At 46.2% G+C, this 12,684-nt stretch overlaps 1 protein-coding gene across 7 annotated transcripts in view; it reads left to right on the top strand.

Moving 5' to 3' along the window:
- cacna2d2a (calcium channel, voltage-dependent, alpha 2/delta subunit 2a) overlaps positions 1-12,684 on the top strand; it is a 1,382,174-nt gene that overhangs the window by 1,278,956 nt on the left and 90,534 nt on the right. Inside the window, exon 36 of one of the 7 annotated variants that reach the window (XM_068051352.1) lies at positions 12,009-12,070. The exons of the other annotated variants lie outside the window; for them this stretch is intronic. Coding sequence (XP_067907453.1) covers positions 12,009-12,042 — 34 coding nt within the window. The 3' untranslated portion in view covers positions 12,043-12,070. The remainder of the gene's footprint in view (positions 1-12,008; positions 12,071-12,684) is intronic. 7 annotated transcript variants of the gene reach the window in all.

Genomic DNA, 12,684 nt, shown 5'->3' with positions numbered 1-12,684 from the left:
ACTGGAATGTGATACGGATGCCACCAAACGACTGTCATATTGTTAGGTCCATCGATCCAACCACGCTTTCAGAGTAAATAGAGAATACTTTTGAAATATAATGTTCTACAAAACCCAAGATCCCATCTAGTTTTCAGATTTAACACCATGCAAATTATATTCTTTGCGAAGGCTAATTCCACTAAAAACAAGTTATTGATCAATGCATTTCACTTTTCTTCACTTTTTTTTTACTTAATCATTATGGGATATGGGAATCGCTGGCTAGGCCAGCATTTATTGCCCATCCCTAATTGCCCCTGAGAAGGTGGTGGTGAGCCGCCTTCTTGAACCGCTGCAGTCCATGTGGAGTAGGTAGACGCACAGTGCTGTTAGGAAGGGAGTTCCAGGATTTTGATCTAGCGACAGTGAAGGATGGCGATATAGTTCCAAGTCAGGATGGTGTGTGGCTTGGAGGGGAACTTGCAGGTGAAGGTGTTCCCATGCATCTGCTCCCCTTGTCCTTCTAGGTCGTAGAGGTCACGTGTTTGGAAGGTGCTGTCTAAGGAGCCTTGGTGAGTTGCGACAGTGCATTTTGTAGATGGGACGCACTGTTGCCACAGTGTGTCAGTGGTGGAGGGAGTAAATGTTTGTAGAAGGGGTGCCAATCAAGCAGGCTACTTTGTCCTGGATGGTGTCAAGCTTCTTGAGTGTTGTTGGAGCTGCAGCCATCCAGGCAAGTGGAGAGTATTCCATCACACTCCTGACTTACACCTTGTAGATGGTGGACAGGCTTTGGCGAGTCATGAGGTCGTAGAATCATAGTTATACAGCAAAGAAACAGGCCCTTCGGCCCATCATCTCTGTGCAGGCCATCAAGCACCTAACTATTGCAATCCCATTTTCCAGCACTTGGCCCGTAGCTTTGTATGCTATGGCATTTCAAGTACTCATCGAAATACTTCTTAAATATTGTGAGGGTTCCTGCCTCTACCATCCCTTCAGACAGTGCGTTCCAGATTCCAACCACCCTCTGGGTGAAAAAATGTTTCCTCAAATCCCCTCTAAACCTCCTGCCCCTTACCTTAAATCTGTGCCCCCTGGTATTGATCCCTCTGCTAAGGGAAAAGGTTTCTTCCTATCTAACCTATTAATGCCCCTCTTAATTTTGTATACCTCAATCATGTCCCCCCTCAGCCTTCTCTGCTCTAAGGAAAACAACCCTAGCCTTTTCAATCTCTCTTCATAGCTGAAATGCTCCAGCCCAGGCAACATCCTGGTGAATCTGCTCTGCACCTTCTCCAGTGCAATCACATCATTCCTATAGTGTGGTGCCCAGAACTCCAGCTGTGGTCTAACTAGTGTTTTATACAGCTCCATCATAACCTCCCTGCTCTTATATTCTATGCCTCAGCTAATAAAGGCAAGTATCCCACATGCCTTACTAACCACCTTATTTACCTGTGCTGCTGCCTTCAGTGATCTATGGACAAGTACACCAAGGTCCCTCTGACCCTCTGTACTTCCTAGGGTCCTACCATCAATTGTATATTCCCTTGCTTTGTTAGTCCTCCCAAAATGCATCACCTCACACTTCACAGGATTAAATTCCATTTGCCACTGCTCCGTGCATCTTACCAACCCATCTACATGGTCCTGTAATCTAAGGCTTTCCTCCTCACTATTTACGACACCACCAATTTTCGTGTCATCTGCGAACTTACTGATCCTACCTCCTATATTAATGTCTAAATGATTAATGTACACTACAAACAGCAAGGGTCCCAGCACCAATCCCTGTGGTACACCACTGGTCACAGGCTTCCACCCACAAAAACAATCCTTGACCATCACCCTCTGCCTCCTGCCATTAAGCCAATTTTGGATCCAATTTGCCAAAATGCCCTGGATCCCATGAGCTCTTACCTTCTTAACCAATCTCCCATGCGGGACCTATCAAAAGCCTTACTGAAGTCCATGTCGACTACATCAACTGCTTTACCCTCATCTATACACCTAGTCACCTCCTCAAAAAATTCAATCAAGTTTGTTAGACACAAGCTGCCCCTGACAAAGCCATGCTGACCATCCCTGATTAATCCCTGCCTCGCCAAGTGGAGATTAATCCTGTCCCTCAGAATTTTTTCCAATAATTTCCCTACCATTGATGTTAGACTCACTGGCCTGTAATTACCTGGTTTATCCCTGCTACCCTTCTTGAATAATGGTACCACATTCGCTGTCCTCCAATCCTCTGGTACCTCTTCTGTGACCAGAGAGGATTTGAAAATTTGTATCAGAGCCCCTGCTATCTCCTCCCTTGCCTCACATAACAGCCTGGGATACATCTCATCTGGGCCTGGGGATTTATCCACTTTTAAGCCCACTAAAACAGCTAATACTTCCACCCTTTCAATGCTAATATGTTCAAGTATACCACAATCCCCCTCCCTGATCTCTACACCTACATCGTCCCTTCTCCATAGTGAACACATGAAAAGTAATCATTTAAAACCTCACCTATGTCCTCCGGCTCCACACAAAGATTGCCACTTTGGTCCGTAACGGGCCCTACTCTTTCCCTGGTTATCCTCTTGCCCTTAATATACTTATAAAACACCTTAGGATTTTCCTTTATCTTACCCCTATGGATGCCGGTGGGAATGTCCCCTATTCGCTCTCCTAATTACATTTTTAAGTACCCCCTACACTTTCTGTACTCCTAGTGCCTCTGCTGTTTTCAGCACTCTGAGTCTGCCAGAAGCCTCCTTTTTTTTTCTGATCCAATCCTCTATATCCCTTGACATCCAGGGTTCCCTGGACTTGTTGGTCCTACCTTCTCCTAAATGGGAACATGTTGGCTCTGAACTCTCACTATTTCCTCTTTGAATGACTCCCACTGGTCTGATGTAGACTTTCCTACAAGTAGCTGCTCCCATATCACTTTGGCCAGATCCTGTTTGATCATATTGAAATCGGCCTACCCCCAATTCAGTACTTTTATTTCCGGTCCATCTTTGTCCTTTTCCATAACTACCTTAAATCTTAGAGTTATGATCACTATCCCCGAAATGCTCCCCCACTGACACTTCTACCACTTGTCTGGCTTCATTCCCTAGGATTAGGTCCAGTACTGCCCCTTCTCTTGTCAGATTTTCTACATACTAGCTCAAAAAGCTCTCCTGTATGCATTTTAAGAATTCCGCCGCCTTTAAGCCTTTTGCACTAAGACTATCCCAATCGATATTGGGGAAGTTGAAATCCCCTACTGTTATTACGCTATTATTTTTACACCTGAGTGTTACACCTCGGCGACTCCGCGCTGTTTCCACACAAACTTTCCCCACAACTCTGGCTCGGTTCCCGGATCCCGATCCCAGTAGTCGTATACCATTGTAAAAGGGACAATGGTGGGAGCTAATGCAATGTTTTATTACCTGCACCCCTTCCCCCCCCCCCCCGCTCCCAGCTCACCCCCCTTGCACCCAGTTCCCCCCAGCCCCCCTCGCACCCCCTTCCCCCCACCCCCTCACACCCCCTTCCCAGCTCCCGAGAGGGGGGTTTTGACGCTTGGGCAATTCACAACCTCCATACATATGCCCAGGCATGCGCCATGGAGAGGTCACTCCATAGTCGCCTCACAGCGACCAAATCAACATGGAAGGCTGCAGTTCCGGGTTGTAAGTCCAGCTCAATTGGCGTAGAGATTGGGTGCCACGAGTTGCCTTTGTCGGTGGGAGAGGTCATCGCATCTCACTGGACAGCTACCGCCTACCTCAAACCAGGCAGCCCCTGGTCAGTAAGGTTCTGTCCTGCCACCTGCTTCAATGGGTGCTTGGAGCTCAGGGTCATTGCCCGACAAGTGGACTGTAACACCGCACCAAACAGCATGACCAAAAAAGGAAAGAAGGTACCAGCCCTTCGTTTTGCAAGCTGGAACGTCAGAACTATGTGTCCTGGCCTGTCGGAAGACCTTACACAAATCAACGATTCTCGGAAGACCGCCATCATCAACAACGAGCTCAGTAGACTCAATGTGGACATTGCAGCACTTCAGGAGACACGCCTCCCTGCAAGCAGATCTCTAAGAGAGCAAGACTACACCTTCTTCTGGCAGGGTAGGGATCCTGAAGAACCAAGACCGCATGGAGTGGGCTTCGCCATCAGAAACTCTTTGCTCAGCATGATAGAGCCACCCTCAGATGGCTCGAAACGCATACTGTCCATCCGACTGTTCACCGCCTCTGATCCAGTACACCTACTCAGCATCTATGCTCCAACACTCTGCTCCCCATCTGAAGCTAAAGACCAGTTCTACGAGGAACTCCATAATATCATTAGTAGCATCCCCAATACCGAACACCTATTCTTGCTGGGGGACTTTAATGCCAGGGTTGGGGCCGACCATGACTCATGGCCCTCCTGCCTTGGGCGCTTTGGCATTGGAAGGATGAATGAGAATGGACAGAGACTGCTTGTGTTGTGTACCTATCTTAACCTCTGCATCACCAACTCGTTCTTTCACACTAAACCCTGTCACCAGGTTTCTTGGAGGCACCCAAGATCATGTCGTTGGCACCAGCTGGAACTCATCGTCACAAGGCGAGCCTCTTTAAACAGTGTTCAAATCACACGCAGCTTCCACAGTGCGGACTGCGACACCGACCACTCCCTGGTGTGCAGCAAGGTTAGCCTCAAACCAAAGAAGCTGCATCAACACCAGCAGAATTTCTCATTTACAGCTGTTACGTAAGTTTCTAAATTCTCTTGAAAAAGCCCTCCAAAACACTCCCACAGAGGATGCAGAGACCAAGTGGGCCCACATCAGAGACTCCATCTATGACTCAGCAATGACCACCTATGGCAATCGTGTGAAGCGGAAAGGAGATGGTTTCAATCTCACACTGAAGAGCTGGAACCTGTCATAGCCGCTAAGCGCATCACACTGCTGAACCACAAGAAAGCCCCCAGCGAGTTAACATCCGCAGCACTTAAAGCTGCCAGAAGCGCGGCACAAAGAACAGCCGTGCGCAAATGACTACTGGCAACACCTATGCAGTCATATTCAGCTGGCCTCTGACACAGGAAATATCAGAGGAATGTATGATGACATTAAGAGAGCTTTTGGGCCAACCATCAAGAAGATCGCCCCCCTCAAATCTAAATCAGGGGACACAATCACTGACCAACGCAAGCAAATGGACCGCTGGGTGGAACACTACCTAGAACTTTACTCCAGGGAGAATGTTGTCACTGAGGCCGCCCTCAATGCAGCCCTGTCTCTGCCAGTCATGGATGAGCTGGATGTTCAGACAACAAAATCGGAACTCAGTGATGCCATTGATTCTCTAGCCAGCGGAACAGCCCCTGGGAAGGATGGCATTACCCCTGAAATCATCAAGAGTGCCAAGCCTGCTATACTTTCAGCACTGCACGAACTGCTTTGCCTGTGCTGGGACGAGGGTGCAGTACCACAGGACATGCGCGATGCCAATATCATCACTGTCTATAAGAACAAGGGTGACCGCGGTGACTGCAACAACTACCGTGGAATCTCCCTGCTCAGCATAATGGGGAAAGTCTTCGCTCGTGTCGCCTTAAACAGGCTCCAGAAGCTGGCTGAGCGTGTCTACCCTGAGGCACAGTGTGGCTTTCGAGCAAAGAGTTCCACCATTGACATGCTGTTCTCCCTTCGCCAGCTACAGGCGAACAACAGATGCCCCTCTACGTTGCTTGCATTGATCTCACCAAAGCCTTTGACCTCGTCAGCAGACGTGGTCTCTTCAGACTACTAGAAAAGATTGGATGCCCACCAAGGCTACTAAGTATCATCACCTCATTCCATGACAATATGAAAGGCACAATTCAGCATAGCAGCACCTCATCAGACCCCTTTCCAATCCTGAGTGGCGTGAAACAGGGCTGTGTTCTGGCACCTACACTGTTTGGGATCTTCTTCTCCCTGCTGCTCTCACATGCGTTCAAGTCTTCAGAAGAAGGAATTTTCCTCCACACAAGATCAGGTGGCAGGTTGTTCAACCTTGCCCGTCTAAAAGCGAAGACCAAAGTACGGAAAGTCCTCATCAGGGAACTCCTCTTTGCTGATGATGCTGCATTAACATCTCACACTGTAGAGTGTCTGCAGAGACTCATCGACAGGTTTGCGGCTGCCTGCAATGAATGTGGCCTAACCATCGCCTCAAGAAAACGAACATCATGGGGCAGGACGTCGGAAATGCCCCATCCATCAATATCGGCGACCACGCTCTGGAAGTGGTTCAAGAGTTCACCTACCTAGGCTCAACTATCACCAGTAACCTGTCTCTTGATGCAGAATTAAACAAGCGCATGGGAAAGGCTTCCTCTGCTATGTTCAGACTGGCCAAGAGAGTGTGGGAAAATGGAACACTGACACAAAACACAAAAGTCCAAGCGTATTAAGCCTGTGTCCTCAGTACCTTGCTCTACGGCAGCGAAGCCTGGACAACGTACGTCAGCCAAGAGCGACGTCTCAATTCATTCCATCTTCGCTGCCTCCGGAGAATCCTTGGCATCAGGTGGCAGGACCATATCTCCAACACAGAAGTCCTCGAGGCGGCCAACATCCCCAGCATATACACCCTACTGAGCCAGCAGCGCCTGAGATGGCTTGGCCATGTGAGCCGCATGGAAGATGGCAGGATCCCCAAAGACACATTGTACAGCGAACTCGCCACTGGTATCAGACCCACTGGCCGTCCATGTCTCCGCTTTAAAGACGTCTGCAAACGCGACATGAAGTCCTGCGACATTGATCACAAGTCGTGGGAGTCAGTTGCCAGCGATTGCCAGAGCTGGCGGGCAACCATAAAGGTGGGGCTAAAGTGTGGCGAGTCGAAGAGACTTAGCAGTTGGCAGGAAAAAAGACAGAAGCGCAAGGAGAGAGCCAACTGTGTAACAGCCCCGACAACCAATTTTATCTGCAGCACCTGTGGAAGAGTCTGTCACTCTAGAATTGGCCTTTATAGCCTCTCCAGGCACTGCTTCACAAACCACTGACCACCTCCAGGCGCTTACCCATTGTCTCTCGAGATAAGGAGGCCAAAGAAGAAGATGAGTTACTTGCCGCAGGATTCCAAGCCTCTGACCTGCTGTTGTGGCCACGGTATTTATGTGTCTACTCTAGTTCAGTTTCTGGTCAATGGTAACCCCCAACATATTGATAGGGGGGGATTCAGTGATCATAATGCCATTAAATGTCGCGGGGAGATGGTTAGATTCTCTCTGATTTGAGATAGTCATTGCTGCAGTCACCTGTAGCCAAAGTGGATTGGAAAACGATGGTCAGAGCCTCCTCTATTTCCTCTCTTGCTTCTCTTAACAGCCTGGGATACAGTTCATCCATGTCTGGTAATTTATTTATTTTCAAGGATTCTAAACTCCTTACTACTTTCTCTCACTGTGCTTATCCCATCCAACATTTCACACTACTCCCCCTTGTCTACAATGTCTGCATTGTCCCCTTCTTTTGTGAAGACAGACACAAAGTATTCATTAAGTACCATGCTAAGGCCGCCGTCTCTACACACAAATTACCTTTTTGATTTCTGATCAACACTACTCTTTCCTTATCCTCTTGCTATTTATGTAGTTATAAAACATATTTGGGTTTTCCTTGATTTTACTTGTGTTACGACTGACCGCTCCTGTCAGAGCCCCCAATCAAAATATACGATTCTGATTGTGGTGGGACCAATGCACTGTTAATTCAATCCCCTCGCCCCACAGATCGCCTAACATATCATTTAAAACTTTCCAAATTAAAGAAAGACCCAGCCAAATTGTACCATCTATTAACCCCCGAATGAGGCTCACCAAACCAGGTGTCTTTCAATCAACAAATTAACTCTTTCATTAAAAGAACTAACTTTTTAAAAACTATGAACATTTAAAAATAGAAAAGTTAGAGTCCTTGCAAATTTACTGTCCAATGTTGTTCAAAGTCCTCGCAGAATGTTGTTCGAAGTCCAGGAATTTCAGCAATTAACGACTTGCAAACATTTTCAACAGAATCAATCTGACTTTAGAGTTTTTTGAGGGATAAAAGATTGTCACAGTCTAACTTCCCTTTTTTCAATTTAAATTACCAGAGATCTCTGTCTTGGCTTGACTTGTTAGAATTTCGATAGATAATAATTAAATAGACAAAAATCCTATTTCCTTCAGTTTAAATGGTTAAGAGCTCTTTCTCAGTGCTGACACCACAGCTGTCTGTGTCTTCTGTCTGTGTTCAGTTAGGACAAACTGTCTTCAACTGCCGGTTCAAAACTGAGTTGTAACAAATGTATCGCATCCGGCTCACTCCCAGTGGCTGTTTCCATGGTTTCGAGAATGCACCCTTTGAATCGCAGTCTCCAAATGGCTGTTTCTAAGGCAACGAAAATGCACCTTCCTATAACTCCTAAGGCTTGCTGGCTCTTAAAGCAATACTGATCCCTTGCAAGCCTGAAAGGTAAACCGCATATTCTGAAAAAACTACAGGGCCGTGTCACTCGCCAATATTTTTTCATGCACTCTCTTTGTTTTCCTAATTTTCTTTTTTCAATTTCACCCTGCACTTTCTATACTCCCCTCGGCTTTCTGCAGTATTGAGCTCTTGGTATCTGATGTTATAGCCAGATGGGTGATGGCATGGCTCATTTCCACTGTTTACCTCCCAACTGACCATAGGCAGTGTTTTGTTTAAATTACTGTTTCAGCCCCTGTGTTGCGTTTGCTAAGTAAACAGACAGTGACAGGTTTTCTCTTAAGTTTAAAACAGAAAATTAAATATTTATTAAACAATAATCACCCGAAATGTTCGCAACACCATTCATGCATGCATTCACTCTTGTGCACACTCAAGAGAAGATAGATAGAAGGAAAGGGTAAGAAGTGTTAAGAGTTCAGGGTGTAAAAGACTGTTTCAGGAAAACAACATCCAGGCTTGGGCTGATAAATGGCAACATTCGCGCCACACAAGTACCAGGCAATGCCCATCTCAAACAAGAGAGAGTCTAACCATCTTCCCTTGACATTCAATGGCATTACCATCGTTGAATCCCCGCTATCAACATTGTTGGTGTTACCATTGACCGGAAACTGAACTGGACCAGCCACATAAATACTGTGGCTACAAGAGCAGATCAGAGTCTGGGAATTCTGTGGCGAGTAACTCACCTCCTGTCTCCCCAAAGCCTATCCATTATCCACAAGGCACAGGTCGGGAGTGTGATGGTATACTTTCCAGTTGGCTGGATGGGTGCAGCTCCAACATCACTCAGGAAGCCCAACACCATCCAGGACGAAGCAGTCTGCTTGACTGCCACCACCCTCAATATTCACTCACTCCACCACAGACGCACAGTGGCAGCAGTGTGTACCATCTACAAAATGCACTGCAGCAACTCATCAAGGCTCCTTCAACAGCACCTTCCAAACCTATGACCTCGACACCTAGAAGGACAAGGGCAGCAGATGCATGGGAACACCACCACCTGCAAGTTCCCCTCCAAGCCACACACCATCCTGACTTGGAACTATATCGCCGTTCCTTCACTGTCACTGGGTCAAAATCCTGGAACTCCCTCCCTACCAGCACTGTGGATGTACCTATATCCCAAGGCCTGCAGAGGTTCAAGAAGGCAGCTTTGTCAAGGGCAATTAAGGACGGGCAATAAATGCTGGCATAGCCAGCAACACCCACATCCGACGACTGAATGATAAAAACATGTGGGATCCTCTTGGAAGGTGAGTTTTAAAGTTGTAGGCCTGTTTTCTGGTTGTCTTGTGGTTGCTGGGTTGCTGAAGACTTCTGATGGTTCACTTCAGTTTGAAGACTATGCTGATGTTCTTAGTTCAGTTTTCAACAGTCGAGGAGTGGTTTTTAAAAAGGCATTCTCTTTTCTTTGCTACAGTTGGCTTTCAACTTGTCTGACAAAGGTTCAAATGTTAGCTGGAACTGGTCTCTTTCTCTCTCTCTCTCAGCCTTGTGCTGAAATTCAAGATAGCGTTTGATGTTGATCATGTGGTTGAACTGATGTTGATGACTTGATGGCTGAACTGGAAAGACTCCTTTGTTCTTCAAAACAATTACTTATAAAGGTTAGGGGCGGCACAGTGGCGCAGTGGTTAGCACCGCAGCCTCACAGCTCCAGGGACCCGGGTTCGATTCCGTGTACTGCCTGTGTGGAGTTTGCAAGTTCTCCCTGTGTCTGCGTGGGTTTTCTCCGGGTGCTCCGGTTTCCTCCCACAAGCCAAAAGACTTGCAGGTTGATAGGTAAATTGGCGTTATAAATTGTCACTAGTATAGGTAGGTGGTAGGGAAATATAGGGACAGGTGGGGATGTTTGGTAGGAATATGGGATTAGTGTAGGATTAGTATAAGTGGGTGGTTGATGTTCGGCACAGACTTGGTGGGCCGAAGGGCCTGTTTCAGTGCTGTATCTCTAATCTAAACTCATTGAGTGTTAGCTTCACGCCGTGACTGTCGTTCTTGATGGGCTGGTACAATGGCTTTTGATGGCCCCAAGTTGATAATATGAAGGCTGTTCACACTCTTTTCTTGGTTACGTTGATTCTGGGAGTGTCTTTATTTTAGCTCATTTGCATATAGCTCATATCCATGTGTGATAACCTGTCTCATTTCCATGTGAATGGGGTTAATTGGTTTTAGTTCTAGCAGACATGCATGTGTATTGTAGTGCAGGAGGTGGTATTTGTCATGTGACTGTGTCCTCTATCTTGTTGAAAGCAAATGTACCAGTCTTTTAAAATTGTTCTAATTTTCTAAATAAAATAACAAAAAGTGCTGGAAAATACTCAGCAGACCTGGCAGCATCTGTGGAGAGAGAAGCAAAGTTACCATTTCAGGTCAGTGACTTTTCATCAGAACTGGCAAAGGTTAGAAATGTAATAGATTTTAATCAAATAAAGTCGGGGTGGGGCAAAATAGAACAAAAGGGAGGGTGTTGATAGGACAGAAAGTCACAGAAAATAACTGACAAGGAGGTTCATGGGGCAAAGGCAAAGAGTGTGTTAATAAAGTGGTGAAACACAAAGTGTTTAGTGCAGAGAGGGTGTTAAATGACAGAATAGTGAAAGCCCTAGCCAAAAGCACAAACATGAAAAAAACATGGTAAAAGAAAATTGAATGATGAAACAAACTAAAATGAAATGAAATAAGCAGAAAAAATAAAAAGTAAAACTAAAGATAAAAAAGGGTGGCAGTCATGCTCTGAAATTATTGAACTCAATGTTCAGTCCTTAGGCTCTAGCATGCTTAATCGTAAATGAGATGCTGTTCCTCGAGCTTGCGTTGATGTTCACTGGAACACTGCAGCAAGCCCAGGACAAAGATGTGGGCATGAGAGCAGGGGGGAGTGTTGAAATGGCAAGCAACTGGTAGCTCGGGGTCATGTTTTCGGACTGAGCGGAGGTGTTCCACAACGCAGTCACCCAATCTGCATTTGGTCTCCGCAATGTAGAGGAGACCGCATTGTGAGCAGTGAATACAGTACACTAAATTGAAAGAAGTACAAGTAACTCGCTGTTTCACCTGAAAGGAGTGTTTGGAGTTTTGGATAGTGAGGAGAGAGGAGGTAAAAGGGCAGGTATTACACCTCCTGCAATTGCATGGGAAGGTACCGTGGGAAGGGGACGAGGTGTCAGGGTAATGGAGGAGTGGAGCAGGGTGTCGTGGAGAGAACAATACCTTCAGACTGCTGACAGGGAAGGGGAAGATGCATTTGGTAGTGGAATGATGGAGTGAAATGGTGGAGGATGATCCTTTGGATATGGAGGCTGGTGGGGTGAAAAGTGAGGACAAGGGGAACCCTGTCACGGTTCTGAGAAGGAGGGGAAGGGGTGAGGGTAGAGGTGCAGGAAATGGGCTGGACCACGGTTGAGGGCCCTGTCAACCACAGTGGGGGGGAATCCTCGGTTAAGGAAAAAGGAAGACATATCAGAAGACATATACATTTTTAACTTCTGTTTATTTTTTGTATTTTCAGCGCTGCACTTCTCGTGAGTGTGACACTGATATAAGCTTCCTTTTTTTGCTTTATGCTACCCTGTATCTTGTTTGAAGACTGGAGGGGCTCTGGACTTGGGAGTCCTACTCTTTCTTCGTGTGAACATGTTTTTTTTAAACTTTCATTACCTCCTCCTTTAATGCCTCCCACTGTTTCAGCACTGATTTCCCTTCAAGTACCTGTTTCCTGTCCATTTGTGCTAAATCATATCTCAGCTTAGTAAAATTGGCCTTTCCCCAACTTAAAACTTTTACTTGATCTATCTTTATCCTTTTCCATAACTACTATAAATCTAACTGAATTATGGTCAGTACCACTAAAATTTTCTCCCACTGATACCCATTCTGCCTAACCAGCTTCATTCCCTAAAACCAAGTCCAGAACTGTCACTTTTCTTGTTGGGCTTGCTATGTACTTGCTAAAAAAGTTCTCTTGAAGGCATTTTAAGAATTCTGTGCCCTCTATACATTTTACACTTATTCTATTCTAGTTAATATTAGGGTTGTTGAAATTCTTTATTATTACTGCCCTATTGTTTTTGCACTTCTCAGCAATTTGCCTATATATTTGCTCTTCTACCTCCCCCTGTATGTTTGGGGGCCTATAGAATACTCCCAGCAGTGTTTTTTGTTCTTCAGTTCAACCCATCTGGCCT

The sequence above is a fragment of the Heterodontus francisci genome, chromosome 19, assembly GCF_036365525.1.
Source record: "Heterodontus francisci isolate sHetFra1 chromosome 19, sHetFra1.hap1, whole genome shotgun sequence".
In the NCBI taxonomy this organism is placed as follows: Eukaryota; Metazoa; Chordata; class Chondrichthyes; order Heterodontiformes; family Heterodontidae; genus Heterodontus; species Heterodontus francisci.
The sequence above is the reverse complement of the archived record's forward strand: the minus strand, read 5'-3'. Positions and strand labels throughout refer to the sequence as shown.